This window comes from Hoplias malabaricus, chromosome 16 (genome assembly GCF_029633855.1).
Source record: "Hoplias malabaricus isolate fHopMal1 chromosome 16, fHopMal1.hap1, whole genome shotgun sequence".
Taxonomy (NCBI): Eukaryota; Metazoa; Chordata; class Actinopteri; order Characiformes; family Erythrinidae; genus Hoplias; species Hoplias malabaricus.
Window position 1 is genome coordinate 23,709,576 of NC_089815.1, and position 20,520 is coordinate 23,730,095.

The window sequence follows — 20,520 nt, forward strand, 5'->3', positions numbered from 1 at the left end:
TGATAAGCTCCGGCTGAAAAAACCACACCTCTGCTACAGGCCACATCCTGTTAAGGATGTGGTTCTTGCTTCTGCTACAGAGTTTTATCGGCTGCTGCACTGTTTCGCTACTGAGATACGTGAGCTAATTGGGCTCAACATCATGGCTAACATGCTACATGCTATTACCATTTTAATCATTGCTTCCAGAGCATCACTAGGTAAGGCTGTCTTAAGTGTTTCTCACTTGGTAATTGGCGCGAAATGAGCTGCTTTCACACCAGAAATTGCTGAGCACGTCATAGCACAATGCAAAAAAGCATGCAAAGTACTTCCTGAGGGTAGGCGCCAGTTTAACACATTGCGTGTGTTATTCTGACCTTGTTTGTCCAACACCTGTGGTCTGTGGTGGTTTACGTTGGTTCTTAAACCAAAGCCTTATCCGGACCAATGGTTTTTGGTCACATTGGGTTTATATACTCACAAAGCAAGATATTAAAATATATTCAAAAAGCAATGCTAGTGTAATGAAAGTTATTGCTTGTGCTGCCATTTTACCAGAAGAGGCTCTAGACTTGAATTGTCAGTGTCATGGAATTTTGTGTCAGTGACCGTTAGTATGCTCAAGCTATGTCATGTAAAGGTTTGTTGTGACAGCAAAGATACCCTCAAAATCAAATATTTGTCTGTTATGAAGTAATGCAATTTTTTTTTCTGCCTTAATAAATATAGTACAAACTCATACAGTTTCGAACCAGACCTCATCACCTGAATCGAGCACTTACTCCCCTGTTTCATCCACCACGCTGACCACAAATGAGACCGTCACTGAAACACATGGGTCAGAGAGGGTCTCTCCTTCATCAACCACTCAAACTTCTGCTCTGACCTCTGCTGTGGGTTCAACCACTTTGAATCGTACTGAAACTGAAACACCTCCATCAAAGAGTCCAGAAACCAGCAGCAATACGACAATGTCCGGACAACAGTCAGGGTCAACCACATCTTCACGTCAAGGCCATAGCACACTCAGTGAAGAAACAACAACAGAGGTCCTCAAAAATTACTCTAGTGGAATCACCACGCTAAAGACAACCAACGTGAATTCACCAGAGACCAGCCTTTTACCCACTAGACAACCCAATACTACAGCCTCAGCACAAACAGTGAACATTGTTCACAGCACAGGTACACAGACTATTAGCATGAGCTTGACTACTAGAGCTGTTGCGATTAATCTCTTAAAAGAATATTTTTTTCTTGGTTAATACTCTTTTCCAATCCAAAAGCGAGCCTGATGGACACAACCATGTCCTTTCTTGTTTTGCCATGTTGTGTTTAATGAAGACTTTTTAAAAATTCTCCTATTATGGAAATTGTAAAAGGTTAAGCATGATTTGTTGTTCAGTTGTTGTTCATTTTCAGCTTCAGTTTCTTAAAGAATTGATAGTGATGGCTCAGTTGATTTCCCATATATCAAATGATTGCCAAGTTTTCGCTAGATTATTGTTTATTAGATAAAGGATAATGATAACTTCTCTGAACTTGATTATTGAATTCCTTACATAACTGTAAGTGACAGCTCTATTATTGTCTCTTTATATAGTGTCAATTAATTGTCGAATTACTGCTAGATTATGAATTTGTCTTATATAACTCATGTCAATTCAATAATATTGAAACAAAGCTTGTGCTAAGAATATTTAATTGCCAGTATCTTGTGTGATTATCCTCTTTGTTTTTTGTTTTTTTTAGTTTCACAAGCTTCAGGAGGAAACAGCCTGGCAAGGAACCCGGGCCTTGTGGCTATCCTCTGTATTTTCTTCATAGTTCTGGCGCTGGTTCTAGTGGTGGTGATCATCAAGTTCATAACCACCTTTAGGAAGCCCAGGTTTGAAAGGTTGGACGATTTACCAATGGTGAGTTTCTGTTTGCTCAGCTACACCCCTTAGTCCAACTTTACACATTGCAGCCTATTTATATCACCACTGCATTTTCCTTGTTTTTAATCATTCCTTTCTTTTCCTGATGTCAGGGCAAGATGAGTGAAGAAGCACCATTTGCCCGATACCCTCCAAAATAAAGGAGCCTTTGAAGATCAAGAGCATCAAGAATGCAATATGAAAAGATTTCTAAATGTATGTTTTGCAGTCCAAAGCAAGTGTAGAAATGACTTCCAACCAGGTCAGGGTGGCTCAGGCCCTGACTTATTAATCCTCCCTGGGCTTCTCCTGTTAGCTCAAACCAGCAATTGGAACAAAACCCTGGAGAGGATTTTACTTTCTGGACTTGAACTACCCACCACTGAAACAACTATATATCTCCAATGAAATGTATAGGTAGAATGCACATTTCCCCCTAGAATACTCTGCTAAGCCATAAGTAAATTATTATTTGCTTTATTTGATTGTGAACAGATGAATACCTCTAGTTGGGTAATGAACATGTGACAGGAAAGAAATGTATTGTGGTTATGTTTTGGTCGGTGTGATAACATACTCTGTGGTCATAGCTGCTTTTGCAGCTGTGTAATTTTAGGATCTCTAATGTATGTTAGCGTGTGTGTGTGTGTATGTATATATTGTGTGTATATATATATATATATATATATATATATATATATATATATATATATATATATACACAGAGTGATTCAAAAGTCACAGGACACCCTTTTATTTGAATACCCCAGCAAGTAGTGGGTGAGAGGCCTTTTATTATTCTCATAGGCTATGTCTGGAACATGGCCTCCACTTTGAAAGCCGCCATATTGGATCAAGGGCAAGTTATTTCCAAGGCGATCATGTAGCATATCAAAGAAAACAAAAAGGTGTCCTGCGACCTTTGTCTCGCCCTATACGTTGATTTTCATTAAAATTTAAGAAGGTTTTTTCTTTCTCTGGTAAAGGTTTGGAGATATGTCTGTCAGCTCAGTCATGTAGATTCTTTAGGCTTCAGTACCTGGCCAAAGGACATTAATTAGATTTGATTATTGTGTAGGTCTTTGTTTTATGTTTGTTTGGTCTTGAAGTAAAACAGCCACTAAAACAATCCCTGCTATTTTTAATGCTCAGCTTTTCTCCAGTTGAAAATATTTTAATAAATAATCTCAAAGATATTGAGATAATTGTGAGGAAACAGATGCAAACCCTTTTGATGCTTTGATTCAAGTATATTTCTCCAGATGGTGCTGCAGAAGCATGCCTTTTAAAATATATCTTCTTTTTGTGGTGTCATATTAATTATAAAATTACACATATTTCTGTCCTTATTTCAGGGATTTCTTGGGTTCTCTTTCATGCACAGTATGTTTATGTTGTAACTGCAGGGGAGGGGGACTAATGCTGGAAATACTTATGCTACAGACACTTTAAATGTGACATAATTTGCATATACCTCTGCATAAAATACATAACAACAACGATATGCACAATAGTTGATGTGTTTTATTTCCTCTTCTGGTACATTTATTTAAATAATATTAATACGACCCACTTGTTTTATGTTTCAGTCTCTAGATAAGTATATCAGAGGTCCTTATTCTGAGTGTTGCAACCCCTGGCACTGATTTGAGACCCTCAAGGGGGTCATGACCTCCAGGTTAAGAACTCGAAGGGGTTTTATAAAAATATACAGATGTAAGTTGATAAAGAGCCCTCCCACTGCTGTGGCGGAAGGAGGTGTTATTTGATGCCATGATACACATAGTCTCATGTGTAGACCCTTCTGTCATTCTTCATTCCCCACTAAACTCACTATTAGCGCATGGTTCTACAGCAGAATATAAGTAAATCGTGTGGCCCATGCTTATTCTGTATTCAAATGACATAGAATGGATTGTGTGTATCACTTAGCATTGGCTGCAGAGTTTCTCCTGGACATGTGGCTTATATTTTCTTTGGCTTTTCACTGCCATGTCAGAATAATTTTGACTGAATTATGTTTTTGTATACAAATGACAGTGTTTGTTTTGTTTATACATGCTTTTCCTGTATTGCAAAATAATGTTACTTGCCAAAAATTGTACGATTATACAAACAACAATAATTCCTGCTTTAGCTTTGGAGGATTTCAGAAATTCCCAATTGTCGCCATCTTACTCTGCGAGCTGGGAGGTTGGATAATGTTTATCATGCTGTGAAACTTTTAAGAACTCCCTGCTGTGGATAAACATAGAGTCAGATTTCTTTAGGGTGATGGTGATGGGATCCAGAAGTCATGTGACTTTCAATGCAAACAGAGCTATTTTATTTATTTTCATAACCACCAGTGAACAGTTCTGAAATCTTCTGAGGTTCTGTAGGTTAATGTTGACAGTGATAAAATACCCAATACCCAAGGTTTCATTTGGATTTGTCTTACAGAACCCTGCACAGGCTTATCTCCTCGCTCTGAATACAGTTTAAAATACTGTGATTAAAACTAAGCATTTTAACTATGCTCTAACATTTCAGTTGTAAAACAGTGCCCCATGCATCATGCAATGTATGTGTGATAATGTTATGTAATTATACAATAGAATGACAGTCTTTCACCACCACTGTGAACAGTTCTGAATTGGTAAGTGTCTTTACCGCGGAACATTTCACACGAATCCGTTCTGAGTGTCACTGTTGGCATCTTAACCCTTTAAGAATGCAGAAATTTGGAAGAGTGGGTGGAGTTGCCCTTCAGGGCTCTAACGCTTTACACGCTCCTTTGTTTACATCTGGAGTTACTTCGTGTCACGTGACACACACCCAGCGTCATCAGTGCAGTCTTTGGTTCAGAGTTTGAAGTCTGAGAGAGAAAGCGGTGAGTTAAACATGTAGATTTACTTTGCCTCAGGCTCAGTGTCTCAGTTTCTTCGTCCTTTACAGACACTGTGATACGCCTCTGGGCTCCTTCTCTCTCTCAGAAGCTGACTTTATGACCCGAACTGTCGAGACCGCGCTCTAAAGTAAGTGCCAACGGTTTTTTTGTTTTTTTTGTTAAACTGCACAACTTACCTCAGTTTGTATTAACCTCTTGTTTACCCCCGTTACACTTACCTTTAGCCTGCTTTCAACCAAATGTTACCCGCCGTTAAGGTCTATCTTTTATTCTACTTAAAACTTCAGAATGCTATTTTTTGGGTGTTTTTTTACTGTTTTGCTTGTTTTTTTTGTGTATAACTGATCTAACCGGCAGCGCAGCCGTAAATGGAGCTGCAGGAAATCAGGTCTTCACACAGGTCACCAAAGTGTGTCAAAGTCAAGATGTCCCAGTTAATTCTTTGTTCTTTTTTTGAGAAGAGATGAGTACACATCGGAGCCGACCCTTCATTATAAAGCTAAAGCGTGAGAACGAGTTAATTAGACGTGGGAGAGAGATGTCTCGTTACCTCACATTCCAACGATATTCTCAGTGTTCTCAATCGTTCTCTCGCGTCAAACAAATAACATTCCAAAACATGAAATATCTTGTTCCCACACCTTGTTAAATTGTTTTAATTTGTTCTCTCAAATCACAAAGGCATTTGTATGACTTAAGTCTTACTATGGCTTTTTTAAGTCATTCCCATGTATTTAAATATCTTGTTCCCCGACCTTATTAAGTTGTTTGCATGCCTTAATTTTATCATGAAGGTATGTCTCGAGTTGGACTCTAGTAAACAGCAGAGAAAGGTAATAACCCTTTACATTGCCTTCAGAGCATGTACTTCTGGACAGTTTTCAAATCCTAATACTTTTAGACTTCTTCTGACTAAAGGAATCTACATTTTAACCCAGTTACATTTTACTCATTCATATTTTGTTCAATTTTTTTTACCTCAATAACTTTAACCTACTTTTTCCAGGATCTAAGCCTCTCTGAAGAAGCAGTTCAGTTTACTCAGTTCTGTATCTCTTTCTGTTGATGTGAAAATGGATTCCACCCTTTGTTTTTTAAACAGTGATCTCATTTATGTATTTGCTGACGGTGTCCTGAGTAACAGGGCTGAGAGTAGCAGGGTTGGGTTTGCTTTAGGGTGGATTTGGCAAATCAGCAAAATGTGAACTAGTTATTTCGTTTTTCAATATAATTTGATTCACTTTTTTATAATATTGATTTGTGTTTGAGCTCAGACTTTGGATTTAGCGTTTTAATTTTTTTATTTATTAATTTTTTTATTTTTAATATGGGGCAGCATGGTGGAGCAGCAGGTAGTGTCGCCTGGAGGAGCCTGGAGGTTGTGGGTTCTAGTCCCGCTCCGGGTGACTGTCTGTGAGGAGTTGGTGTGTTCTCCCTGTGTCCGTGTGGGTTTCCTCCAGGTGCTCCAGTTTCCTCCCACAGTCCAAAAACACACGTCGGTAGGTGGATTGGCGACTCAAAAGTGTCCGTAGGTGTGTGGGTGGATGCTGGGTATGTTATGCTCCACAGCAGTTCAAGAGTATTTTGAGCTGCTAATTTTGTACATCACCTCAAGCTGGCTGTTAGGGGATGCACCCATCTCTTGTGAGGTTTATTCAGTGCTGCACAGCAAATTCACCAGTGTTAAATCAACACTATTAGTGTTAACGTGTTAACTGAGAGTGTTAAATTATTACACTAACAGTGTTGATTTAACACTGGTGAATTTGCTGTGTGTGTCCTGAGTGAGAACTGAAAGGCAGTAACTGAACAGCTCTATGAAAAACTTTATTATACATTAGTACACATTAAATCCAAGAAAACACACATTTTAAAAATTAAAAACCTTATATAACTCAGGAATCTCACTCTGTCACAACTTCAGTGTGGATTTTCAGTGTTAGAATCTTTGAGTAACATAAATATGTAAATGAAATTACAGTCCACAAACTCATCAGACACAGTTTAGCATTGTAATCTGCCACTGGTATTAAAGAATGGGTTTTATTCTTCTTGAAAATGGCAGCTCCATTGCACGTCTGTAGATGACCCTGTAGTTGTATATTTACTCACCCTCAGGATCTTTCGGTCGACATGTCTGTTTTGAGTCATAATTTTGTTAAACATCCAATGCTTTCCTTGGTTTTTGGCTGGTTTGTCCACCTCAAGGCTGGAACTGTGGGCAGAAATTCACCCTGCTGTCCTCTGAGTGGTGTCTCAGTCCCACACTGTTACCCACTGACCGAATTTCTTCCTTAATGAAAGATTACAGTTCAAGCTCATTATCTATATTTTTGTACATTTTCCAAACACTTATGGCATCGTTGCCCAAACACACTAGTGCTCCTTCCTACTCGTCCTCTGAGGCATTCGTCTGCTTATTAGTGTGCTATGCAATTAAGTTTAAGAAAAGATTAAATGTTTCTGAATGAGTGCTCTTTTCTCTCTCCTCCCAATGTCGGCACCTCGTTTTTAATGGAAGAGTAATGGCATGACAAATGTGTCTTTTTAATGGAACACCATTAAACTGCTCAGTCAAATATGCAATAAAAAGGTTCCGAATCAGTGCACGCAATTAACAAGAGCCTGTAAGTTTGGAGCAAAACCAGGTCTGATGTCTTAAATGAGCCTTTATGTGTCCTGCATTGTGTATTTATTATCTTTTCTATTCCATTGTCAATCTTGCTGGAGCAGGCTCCCTGCAGTCACTGCCTGCGCCCTGCTGTTCTCAGCCGTAATCTCTGCTGAGGGACAGAGTGGTGTGTTTTTACAGTTTCCTCATGAATATTTGACCTTATATTGATTTAGACTTTGCCACATTGCTCTTGATTCCTTAAGGAGGTGTGGGGTTCAATTTGTTTTCATTATTTGACTCTGCCTGTCAACTGCCAAAGAAATTGCAGTGAAGGTCTGGTGTTGTTATGACACTGTTCTGCTTTATTACCCCCAGATGATAGTAAGAGTCTGCGTCAGAGAGAGGGGCACTTCAAAGAAGCTCATTCCTGTACTTTATGATATCCCATGATAAGTGTGAACTCAAGGAGCACAGTTTAAAAGATTGCAGCTTCCAAATGGTTAATATTTAAAGGGATGGGGTTCTACGAGCCTAAGAAAAGATCACGTATATTTGTCAGTTATATCGGCTCCCTACACGTTCATTCTTCCACTCCAAAATATAAAAATGCCTTTCACTGTGTGTGAACATTTACAATGAATGGGCCAATAGAAATGGTCAATATTTACACTCATTCAAAAGATTGGAATAGCTGTTTTTTTTTTTTTATTTGTTGCCAAAATATTCATGTGTCCATAATGATGCTAGGAGCTGAAGTTTTAATCAAATTAGCTTTGAGTGCTAACGTTATTTTAGCAGTGGTGATCATATCTCAAGTCATTCATTCATTCATTCATTATCTGTAAGCGCTTATCCAGTTCAGGGTCGCGGTGGGTCCAGAGCCTACCTGGAATCATTGGACACAAGGCAGGAATACACCCTGGAGGGGGTGCCAGTCCTTCACAGGGCAACACAAACACACACACATTCACTCACACACTCACACCTACGGACACTTTTGAGTCGCCAATCCACCTACCGACGTGTGATTTTGGACTGTGGGAGGAAACCGGAGCACCTGGAGGAAACCCACGCACACACAGGGAGAACACACCAACTCCTCACAGACAGTCACCTGAAGCGGAAATCGAACCCACAACCTCCAGGTTCCTGGAGCTGTGTGACTGCGACACTATCTGCTGTGCCCATATCTCAAGCCAATACATTAAATATTGAATGTTGTATGTATTATATAATAGATTTTTATTTTTAACCCAATAAACATGAACTCTTGTTTGCTTACAACGTTTTAAAACACCTTCGGGTTTTTAATTTCCTTTTTTAGCATATGCTGCAAAAATCTCATAACCTATGCTTTAAATTAATTCAGTAACAATACAGGAGATACAAACATTTAAAAGTGTGTTGCATTAACATTCATTAAATTACTTTTCTTCTTTTATAAGGCTATATTTTCAGAGATAGACAGATTTGTTACAACAGTGATTATCTACTTTTTATCCCATCTTTAATCTTTGTTAAGAAAGCTCATTTTATGTGTTTGGTTATGTTTCTACCTGCAGGGAGTGGCGTAATGTGTGAGACTGAAGTATGGCCTCGGTCAAGTGACTGTCTCGAGCGCTGTCATTGCTATAACTCAGGTTCTTTTTGTTTTTCATCACAGACGTTGATGCTTCTGTCTCTCCGCAAATACAAGACGACGTAAAGGGGGAATTCCATGTCAATGTCCCATCTATCAGCCGAGGTAAGACACACACTATTCACTGTTTCCAGCCATTTATGAATCACTGTGAGTCATGTCCTTGCTGTCGTAAGAAAACTTTGAATCATCAAAATGGATTGGAGAAGAGACACGTACTTAACACCTTAAGGCAACTTAATGTTCCAGGACTTTTTTATTTGGATTTATTTTAGATTATTTACCATTATAAAATATCATCATCACATAAAGGCCCAGTAATGTTTTAGATGGAATTAAAAGGTTTCATTTGACAGCAATGATACGAATTACTTTGAAAACACCATAATAAAGCAATTATCTTTGGAGTTCACTTTAATAAACAGTGCAAATTATCAAAGTCTCCTTCAGACCTATAGACATATACTCTGGGTGGAATAGGGAGTTACGCTGTTATAAAAACTTATCTAACACATATAAGTACTCTCATGCAAACACATTGCCCACACGAACCCAGGACAGAGTGCACACACACACACACATATCTACCAAACTTGTGGTATTAATCTGATCTGCAATTAACACCTCAAGAATATCTCAGCATTCGATGAAGTGTTGTGTAAGTGAGTATTGAATAATTAGCATTGAGAGAAGTGCCAGGTGCTAAGTCACACATCATTATACAGTGTAAATTCCTGAACAGATGATGAGGTCTGCCTTGTAAGTTTTTTTATTTTTTTGGTTTGGTAACGTATTGTTAATTTGTCTCCGCATCAGTACTGTATCGCTATGGTGATACGTTGGTTTGGATCCTTTTTCAAAGAATTCTGAATCATCAAAGGAGATGTGTTATATGTAAATGATATAAATACACAGACTGATTTGGACGATAACATTACAGCAATTCTGACGACGTACAGTATTTCCCAGATATTATGTAGGTAGCAGTTATGAAAAAACCTCCACAAAAGATAAAATGTTCAGTCTAATTCATATTACTGGAACATTAGGTGATGTCTGGCTTAATCATAATCATAATTATAAACGAAAATTGGTTAATAGGTTCTTTGAGTAACTAAGAAGGTATTTAAAATATTTTTTTTATTGTCATTGCACAATGTAAAATAAAAGTGTGTCTGCACCACACCCACACACACACACACACACACACACACACACACACACACAAGGGGTAGCAGTTGGGGGTTAGTTGCTTTTCTCCAGGATACCCCAGCCACCCCAATGTTCCCACTGGTTGAAAGGATGAACAGCGACATTCAGATCCCAAGCCTGGTCTCTAACCATTAGGCCATGACTGCCCCTAATTATTTTCTTCACACAAAGAGCCAACTGGTGATTGATAACATTTTCCCCTTTCAGTTAATTAATTAATTCATCCATTATCTGTAAGCGCTTATCCAGTTCAGGGTCACGGTGGGTCCAGAGCCTACCTGGAATCATTGGGCGCAAGGCGGGAATACACCCTGGAGGGGGCACCAGTCCTTCACAGAGCAACACACACACACACATTCATTCACACACTCACACCTACGGACACTTTTTGAGTCGCCAATCCACCTACCAACGTGTGTTTTTGGACCGTGGGAGGAAACCGGAGCACCCGGAGGGAACCCACTCTGACACAGGGAGCCCTTAAGTTAATGAAATTACTAATTTACAACTCTATGCTGTGTTTGCCCTGGCTTCCTGTGACTTGTGTTAAGCTTAGTTTAAGGATTCGAATACTTAAGTGCAAAAAAAATTTCACAGCCTCCAAACCAAACTTATATAAAGTAATAACATTTCACAAAGAGGAAGCAAGTAAATGACGAACAGCTTGAAAACAACAAAAGTGTCACTAATCAGGCGCCTGAGAAACATGGCTCTGATGATGATGAGCAGAATTGGACACGCAGCCTGTACTTGAACAACAGAGGAGCAAACAAAACAACCAGATTAATGTGGTTTAATTAAGTGTTGTTTCGTATCCTTGAGTATTTTTGTTAATAATCATTATCTGTCATTGAACACTGATGAAGCCCGCTCTTGATGCATGCTGATATCCTTTGTGATGTTCTTCATGTAGCTCTTAATTGAATCTCTTTAAATTCTGAATCTGTTTTGACTATGACATTTAATGAAGAGATTCCCTGCTGATGGTTCCTCCAGCTGATCCTACCACACAAGCATGAGTGAGAGACACTTTAATAGAGAGAGAGAGAGGGGTGGGGGGGATTTGTATCTTGATTGTTGTTTTGTTTCCGTGATTGTAAATTGACAGAAGAATGGAGAGTTACACTATTAGTGTGTTCTTAATGCAGCACTGTAAGACATGCTATGAATGTTGTAGTATGAAATGAGAGCTGGCACCAGTTTGATCACCAGGATCAAGCCCATGCTTGCAGTAAATATTAACCAGATATGGAATAAAGAAAAACAGGTTTAATGTTATGTAAGAGCTACACCAGAAGCATCATGTCATTGCTTGTAGCTCCACTTAATGTAAAGTGTTGCAGTGTTGTATTAATGTTACAATTCTTTATATAAAATAGCTCATATAAGACACATTGGTAAATGAAGTTCTGGTTTGTTCAAGTGGAGTGTTTGTTTGAGTAGTCAGAGCACTAGTTTTAGATGGCTGTATTAAATTAGCCTGTATTCCTCCTGTTTTAGCTGTGTGGTCACTTGGGACATTTGTTTCATGTACCAAAAAGAAGTTAGATATTCTGATCTCTTTTACAGCTTCTTTGACTGAGCTGTGCACTGATGGTGTGATTTATTGTGCTTCATTAAAGAAGTGATCTTCCTGATAGCTTTAACATGAATGGAAAGGACTAGAATGCAGTTGCCTAGAAATGCATATAGTAACCGTATCATTATGACATCACAAAATTAAGAACATGACAGTTTTACAAAGCTGTTTTCATAGATGAACTGTATACATCAAACTTGGAAGTGAACAGTATGTTGAACTAATTCATTCAACTTCAAGCATGCTGTTATACCCCATGTTTCCAAACTTTAATTTCAGTACCACGAGCCCTCTTAAAGCTTAGTACATTTTGAATGAAAATGGATGTGTATTGAACTAGACAGAATGGCATTATCTCTACTCCATCACAAATCAACAGTGATGCATTTTGGCATTTCAGGCGTGTAACATGTGCCTGTGCTGTCAGTGCCAGCGCTCCTTATTCATGAGCCTTGAAGCAAGTAAATAAGAAAACGCCTCAGCCCAGCCCACCTCAGCCCTCTCAATCATTTCCACATTATGCAAATAAGCGTTCTGTTATTGGATGATGCGTCCTCAGAAACAACCCAGATTGACTTGATAGATGTTTTTAACAGTTACTTCTGTGAAGAGCAAGTTTGTCGTTATGTACATCAGTGTCTTTGTCCACAGGTGTAATTTCCCCACTCACCCACGGCTTCAGCAGGATTGGCCATGGATTCTATTATGCATGTATGACATTTGCTCGTGCCTTATTGTTGGGCAGATGGAGGCACAGTCAGACCATAGTCACTTTCTGCTGGTGACTCTCACACAGCCAGCATGCTTGATACATTAGTGCTGTCTTAAGACCAGGAGAGGGGTTTAAAAGTATGATTTTTCTAATCTCCGTATCGTTTAGTTAATTGTACAACTGATGAAATATTCTTTAATCAACGAACCCTAGGTCAATTTTATGTACCCCACTGTGCAAAATCAGAGAGGACCGCATGTATTTAATTTCTGAAGGTGTTGCACAGTACATTGACAAATGCAAATAAGGTTGATTTATAGATAAATTCAGGAACAGCTCTGTGCAAGTAAAGTGGGTTTTTGCCCAAACTGACTGCTGTAATTTCAGTAAATATCTATCAGCATTATGGATCGGAGGAGTATGCTGCAGATCAATTCTGCATTAGCGATTTGTGTAAGCTTGCTGACCTTACCCATGCATTGCTTATTGACTGTAATTTTCAAGCTGTGCGACAGATTCTCCGTGCTGTTGTGGTCAGCATGATAACTGGGCCTTGCAGAGACATTCCCCTTTTAAAATGCAAACAACTCAAAAGAAGCATTGGCACTGTACAGTGGACATTACGGACTGAATGGTAAACGTTCCTTCTTTGTTTTTTTGTCAGTATGAAATTATTTTCTTGTTATACGGCCTATAATTGAATCTTTGCTTTTTTTTCTAGACCAAGGCCTTCCTGTGACCTAGTGTTTCAGCCACCACAATACACTGTTAGTGGTTGGAACCAGGTGGTGCTGGCAGTACATATTAGCCTTGCACCAAATGGGTGTATGAGAAACAAACTGTTTCCTGGGCAAGTAGAACCGCAGCAGTGCAATCAGCCCATCCATTTGGAGTAGGAAAGTGTGTTCCAAATACAGGCCAGTCATTCTGGCCAATCAGATAACCACAGAAATATGAAGAGGCAGGTTTGAGTGCCTCCTGGTGTGAGTAAGAGGTCAAGCTAGATGTCCTCAATTTCACAGTGAAAGTGTAGCAAATCCAGGCATCATTGCAAAACAGATTTTTCAGGACTGCTTCCTAAATGGTAAATAGAGAATTTGAGATACCAGGCCAACCAGAGTTAGTTGGATGGACTTTAGAGTTATAATTTATTTATTTATTTTGGATAATAATTTCAAGCCCTTTTTTTCTTTAACTAAAATGTCCTGTGCATTCATAGCCTACCAGCTTTAAACAAGTCTTTCCCAAGATGGAGTTGACTTCTAATCTTGAAGTAGCATTGACGCCTACTTTAATCCCAATAACTCTCTGCTAAGCAGAGCACTGCTAATAAAGCAGGGCTTGTTTAATACTTGTAATGATTTAGCTTTAGACTCCATCTGTTCTACTGAACTCTGAAATGTGAAATATGAACTTTGCTTTTACCCCTTCCAAGCCCTACCAAGATCCATCACCAGTTACATAGAAATAATTTGCCCTTTTAAAGCCATAAGACACGGCACTGCCCGTGAATTAGCCCTGAGTGAATAGTATAAAATATCCATTCCATTTCAGCTCCTGACGTCATTCAGGGCTAGAGAATGAGCGGTGGTTTCATATACAGTGGACCTTTTTTTGCTCAGTGCACAAAGGATTAAAGAATATTGGGTCATATAGAGGTTTACTACTTCCTTGTAAAACACTAGCTAACCTAAGTGTGCTGTTTCCATAGAACAGCAAGAACCAGTTCAAATTCTCCCCTTCAGCAAATTTTGTTGTCTCTCGGCTCAGAGCTTACATGTCAACACAACAAGTGTACCCAAAATATGTGCACAAACAATGAGCTAATGCCATTTGATTCAGTACAATTCAGTTTAGTTCAACTTTATAGCCCTGGAAAGAGTGATATACTAACGCATTAATTCTTCTTGAGAATATTAAACAGGTTGTATTTTTTAATGCAAGCAGCTGAAAATAACAGCCAAACCTAGGTGGAGATTGAATATTCTCCTAACATATGGGTTAAGGTGACTTTCTTTAATTATTTTGAACATCTTGAATTTTGCAGGTTATTATTGTGTTGTCTGGGGATGTTGTTTATATTTTTATGTTCTGTTATGTTTACTGTACCTGGCTGCAAAACAGATGTCCCCTTTGGGGACATTAAAAGAACTGAACTTCATTTCTAGCAGCATCTGTTTACCATGTTATGATTACTATAATTCATGGTTTATGCGGTATTTAGTTGCACATTAAATAGTTTCATTCATTCATTCATTCATTATCTGTAACCCTTATCCAGTTCAGGGTCGCGGTGGGTCCAGAGCCTACCTGGAATCATTGGGCGCAAGGTTGGAACACACCCTGGAGGGGGCGCCAGTCCTTCACAGGGCGACACACATTCAGACCTACAGACACTTTTGAGTCGCTAATCCACCTGCCAACGTGTGTTTTTGGACTGTGGGAGGAAACCGGAGCACCCGGAAGAAACCCATGCTGGGAGAACACACCAACTCCTCACAGACAGTCACCCGGAGCGGGAATCGAACCCACAACCTCCAGGTCCCTGGAGCTGTGTGACTGCGACACTACCTGCTGCACCACCGTGCCGCCCTATCATTAAATAGTAAGCTTTATAATTAGAGTTAAAAATAAAATCATTTGCCCTGTTAGGGACTGATGCACTGTCCAGGGTATGTTCCTGTCTTACGCCCAATGATTCTGGGTAGGCTCCGGACTCCGGACTGTGACACTGAACAGGATGAAGCAATCACAGAAGGTGAATGAATCAATGAATGAATAAGGTATTCGAAATATTTGCAGTGTTTAGATTTGTTTCCGTGTGTTATAGAGAAGGACTGAAACTAAAGGAATTAAACTGTTGTTTTAATTGGCATCATTTGTCTTTTTTTTTTTTTATATAAAAAGTTTCCACATTCTAAACTTTCAGTTTTTTATTGTTCTGTGTTTAAACAAAACGCACATTGGATTGCAGCTTGTGCGCATAAAGGCAGAGTTTGTAGGGCTCTATAGACATGATTAGCAAGTGTACCACACTGCTTTTCCATGAGGTCCTTATTGACATGACTTTCTGGTTACAGATTCTGCTTTAAAGGGATTAAACGCTAGTTCCAAAGGTAGCCTTTGAGCCACTGGGCTAACAGATAAATTGGCGAGAAGGCAAAGGTCCAGTGCTGTGGGATTTCTTCTCTTTAGCTATGAGACATACGATCGATCACCTAAGCCTCTTGCTAATAGGAAAAGGCGGCGAGAAGGGTGCTCTTGTCACTTCTGAAGAAGGAAGCTCCAGGATGTTGGGCTCTTTCGAAATGAGTGTGTATGATCTAGTGACTTTCACACTTTTGGAATGGTTTAATACCTCTCAGCCCCGCTGAGACTACAGAAGATGGATTGTAACAAAGAGAGAGTGTGAACTCTTGTTCTGTGTGTGTGTGTGTCGGTTGGAGCTGGGTTATTTGCAGCAGCTTCTAGACAAATCTGTGATATTTTATTGTTGGTGAAATTTGTCTTGAAATGTTAAACTTATATTTAAAACGACTGTGAAATGGTCCTCTAGTCCTCTGCTAGCGGCGATCACACTATGAGCGCTGGAGCAGAGCAGGCTGGGTTTATCTGAACTGTTTATTTTAAGTTTTGAGAAATCCAGAGACATGACTTCAGAGGTCGCGAACAGTTCAAACACTCCGCATTCTTTCAGGAGCTATTTCACCAAACAAATTTCATTATTTACCTCCAGAAATATTGTGTGAACTTGAGGAGTGACAGGATTACTCATGCTAGCATTATTATGGGCTGTTGTAGTAGTAAAATAACAGCACGTGACTTGGACGCAATATGAGTCTGACTTCTGTGGAATAGGAACGAAGGGTTAAATTTCATTTCATGTTCCGGCAGTTAGGCCTACAGCAAATCCATTCTCCGTGTTTAATCAAATGCTTTAATTTCTCTGCCAGGTTCTGCCAGGTCTGCTGAAACTAGGTGATATGCTGCCTTAGTCTCAATAGCTCACGGCCTTGAAGGCAGATTCTTTTTTTTTCGTTAAATTAGGTTTGTCATTGCACATCGGAACATTCACAGAGCTCCAACAGTGACAAATTTGGAGCCGTTTACCACACGTGTATCTAAAAATATATATATATGGATGTTCTGATGTATTCTCAAATGTGTCCGTGTTGAAATGCTGCTGTGTAACTGACACATTCCATGGAACTGCTGAAGCATGACTCAGATGTTGTATTATCATCTCCATGTTGTGAATTTATTAGCCTTGACAATTATAGCTTTAAATAGCTGATTTTAAATGGGACGTATGAAAAATAACAGATCCCCACGCTGAACTAATACCTGTCGTTTAGTTCAACCCTGAATAACCCACCTCCTCGCTGGAACTGCACCCGCCAACGTGAGACGGAAAGTCACCAGCCGAGTAGAGATGACCAAGGCCGTCCCCTCGGTCCAACGGCTGAAGTCCAGGAGAAGTTTTCTCAGCCATGTCCCGCCCCTACTAGCATCACGGGAAGAAACCAGACCCCAACAAGAACAGGGCGAACAAAAGCTGCCATGGCCAGATGGGGCTATGAAACTGGTCAAACCACCTGTGAGTGTGAAGAAGAAGATCATACAATGTAGCACTGCCTTGTCTGCCCCCTACTCCCTAACAGCTCAACGGATCTCGCAGTGTTCAATACAAATGCAAAGGACTGCGTAAGGAAATGGGAAACTATCATATAACCATTAAGCTCCAAATACACAAAAAGAAGAATGCTGAACTGAGCTGTGCCTCCACTGAAACCGCTTTGAAACTGATTGTTCTGAACAGAACTGTGTAGACAGGTGGACAGTGCTCTTGTGTTGTTTCATTCTTGTGTTATTTTGACCAAAGCATGACAGATTTTTAGTAAGAAGCCTGAATTGTGTTACTGTGGTAAAGAGGTACCCACCACCGCCACATTTTTCCCTTTATGTTGATAATTCGTTGGTCAACGTGTCCGTTTTGTGCCCATCTTCCCCATTGACATTTGACTGTCGTTTGCCTCCACAGAGACGGCGTGACTCCCGAGGCCTCTGTTTGCCGGAGTCATTGCCTAAGCCCAGCTATGCCGTGCGCAGGAGGTTCTCGGGGCCTCTCCTCTTACCTCCGCTCGCCCGCCGCCACTCCACTCTGGACACAAAGAAACTCCTGGACCTAGAGGCCCTCTACAAATCAGCCTTGGCCAACCTCGAGACCAAGAACCTGGACACAATTGCAGACGCGCAGTCCGAGTACAGGTCAGTAGAGGGTTTTCCATTAAACGGGTTTTTGAGCTTTTTAAAACTTCACAGATGTAAAAACATTGCAAACTGCTGTAAAAACTATTTTGTTTAAGGCACAAAAAAAAAGACTCATCTCTCCTTCTTGACCATTCCAATGCCAGCCTTAATCACAGCAGTCTATGGCCTCTCAGGTGTCTTTGTGGATTTGTAATGCATTGAAACAGGACTGGGCGGTACAGTGGCGCAGCAGGTAGTGTCGCAGTCACACATGGGACTGGAGGTTGTGGGTTCGATTCCCGCTCCGTGTGACTGTCTGTGAGGAGTGTGGTGTGTTCTCCCTGTGTCTGCGTGGGTTTCCTCTGGGTGCTCCGGTTTCCTCCCACAGTCCAAAAACACATGTTGGTAGGTGGATTGGCGACTCAAAAGTGTCCGTAGGTGTGTGAGTGAATGTGTGTGTGTCTGTGTTGCCCTGTGAAGGACTGGCGCCCCCTCCAGGGTGTATTCCTGCCTTGCGCCCAATGATTCCAGGTAGGCTCTGGACCCACCGCGGCTCTGAACTGGATAAGGGTTACAGATAATGAATGAATGAAACTTTTTTTGCTTTTTTCGTGTGTGTGTTGCAATTTAGTAATTGCTCATTTCATTTGTGAAGTTTAGTCACTTATCATCAGCTGAAAACACAGACAGGAGTAGACTGGTCTAATATTAGAACGGTTGCAGATGCATAGTCTGTTCATTGTTTACTCATAATACGTTGCCTGGGATTTTCGTCAACATCCAGCCCATTCAGCTTAATGTGGTTCCTGACACCTGCTGCTATGATGAAACAGAGGGTCACGTGACCCCTGTTTCCAAACAATTAAACAGGTTTGCTCCTGCTTTGTTGAAATTCAGAAAGCACACAACCACTACAGATAAGAAAGGATGGTTCTGCCTTTTAGAGTTTCCAGACAAAAGTCTGTATAGAAGCTTCTAGCCAAAATAGACCACTCTCAAGAATCTTGCAACAAGAAAAAGTTACTATGTGCAGAGCTCATCTTTGAGAGAGCAGAATCTGTGAGTTTAGCCAAACAGAGGCCGGGTTAACGCTCGCCAGATGCTGTCATCTCCCTCAGTGCCGGAGGTTACAAGAAATCAGCTCCTTTATTGCACTTTTGTGTGTGTATCCACATATTTCATTACACTGTGTGTCTGGGCTCTGCTGACGCAGGACTCTTATGGCAAAGTCAAAGGCTAGTCACAGCCTCATCAGATACAGACAGACGCCGGAGAGGGACACGCGACAGGAAGCCCCTGTGAATTGGATGTTTTGCAGCTGTGCTCAAATCTTCCCTCTCAAATGAATGTTAATTGCTTGTCGGATCAAATGGCACAGAGATTTAGTGGGAGAAAGGTCAGTGAGAGGGACGGGAGGGTGCTGCTTTCTCAGGTCGTTTTTCTTTTTCTTTTTCTTTTTTTGTTAACTGTGCTCCACAGAATTTAGCCCTTCATGTTTGCTAAACCACTAAAAGGGCAGTCTGACATGAGCAGGAACACCGAGTCAGAAATGATTGGGGGAGTCTGCACTCAGGCCGCTAAAACCCTGCCCTTTCACTAATAGGACCTCTACAACATGTTTTGTATAAATAACCACCCCTCTTCCCTTGATCTCAGGTCAGTGCTGTAGAAGTGAATTGCACTCTGCAAAATGGCCAGTACCTTTTGATATCTACCTGTTTTGGAAGTTCTGAATTTTGCATTTTCTTCATTTTCCAAACATCGGAACTCCTCTAGGTCTGGGCTTTAGCGTCACACGTCATGATATCAGCTTAAATTATAGCCGAACACTACCTACAGATGCGACTGGTGTATGATTTAAATGCGCGATGCTACTCCTTGCTAATATTCTAATGACCAAACAGGATTAAAGCAGTCGTGAAAATTGGGTCACATTAATGAGCTCTGCATCTGGACCGGATTAGATTTAGTTTATAAGCTATTTAATGGACGGCTTTTAATAATGCACACTGTACTCTTGGACTAGAGCTGGAAGTGGATGTTTTGTGCTTTACTCTGACGTGGTTGGTTCGTAATGTGGCTTCTGATGGATGAGTCCGTCTGCACCCACCGCAGCATTATCAGGACATCACGATGTTACACACCAGAGTCATCACTGTATGGATGTGCAGCAGGATTGTTTATGGGGCCACTGCTTGCTCACTAAGTCATGACCAACAAGATTAAAGCACTCATTATAGCATCTGTCTTGATTAATGCCTGCAATGACAGTAAGAAATGTTATGTATAATTAGTGGGTAAAATGCGGCTTTCATGCCGACTCACTCTTCAAGTAAATTGCTACCGGAAATCTTTGCGGTCCCAGTAAGTTCTGAATAATGCATTAATTGAAATGCTACTGCTCTGGGAACAGGTTTCTCACTCACTCACACACTCTCACTCACACATTCACTCACACACACACACACACTCACTCATTCATACACTCACACATTCACTCACACATTCACTCACACACACACACTCACTCATTCATACACTCACACACTCACTCAATCACACACTCACACACACGCTCACACACTCACTCATACGTTTAAGAGGGGACTAAGGGGGCCATTCATTGTTTGCATCAGTGACATTAGGGCTGTGTCTGAAACGTCCTAAATGCTTTCTATTGAGGCAATGTTACTGATGGACTCTAATGTTTCTGAAGGCATTGT

At 40.4% G+C, this 20,520-nt stretch overlaps 2 protein-coding genes across 4 annotated transcripts in view; both read left to right on the plus strand.

Moving 5' to 3' along the window:
• The first annotated feature begins 1 nt into the window (after nucleotide 1).
• On the plus strand, nucleotides 2-3,379 carry LOC136672347 (protein CIST1-like). Its single transcript, XM_066648358.1, has 4 exons — nucleotides 2-200; nucleotides 712-1,167; nucleotides 1,735-1,898; nucleotides 2,015-3,379. Exons 1-4 carry the CDS (start codon nucleotides 143-145, stop codon nucleotides 2,060-2,062), a joined length of 726 nt encoding a protein of 241 aa, XP_066504455.1. The 5' UTR covers nucleotides 2-142; the 3' UTR covers nucleotides 2,063-3,379.
• A 1,349-nt stretch (nucleotides 3,380-4,728) lies between these two features.
• Nucleotides 4,729-20,520, plus strand: part of LOC136671424 (3',5'-cyclic-AMP phosphodiesterase 4D-like) — a 75,000-nt gene continuing 59,208 nt past the window's right edge. For 2 of the 3 annotated variants that reach the window (XM_066647089.1, XM_066647091.1), the window contains exons 1-3: nucleotides 4,756-4,918; nucleotides 9,069-9,149; nucleotides 17,589-17,815. In XM_066647089.1, coding sequence (XP_066503186.1) covers nucleotides 9,123-9,149; nucleotides 17,589-17,815 — 254 coding nt within the window. In that variant the 5' untranslated portion in view covers nucleotides 4,756-4,918; nucleotides 9,069-9,122. Of the gene's footprint in view, nucleotides 4,919-9,068; nucleotides 9,150-17,588; nucleotides 17,816-20,520 lie in introns of all 3 variants that reach the window. The other variant, XM_066647090.1, reaches the window with a different exon arrangement.

Bases quoted from the DNA above. Each gene is read 5' to 3' on its own strand.
- LOC136672347 (XM_066648358.1), top strand. From the start codon at position 143: ATGGCTAACATGCTACATGCTATTACCATTTTAATCATTGCTTCCAGA. The intron at 201-711 runs GTAAGGCTGTCT...TAATAAATATAG, and splicing joins TGCTTCCAGAGCATCACTAG to TACAAACTCATACAGTTTCG. The intron at 1,899-2,014 runs GTGAGTTTCTGT...TCCTGATGTCAG, and splicing joins GGTTGGACGATTTACCAATG to GGCAAGATGAGTGAAGAAGC.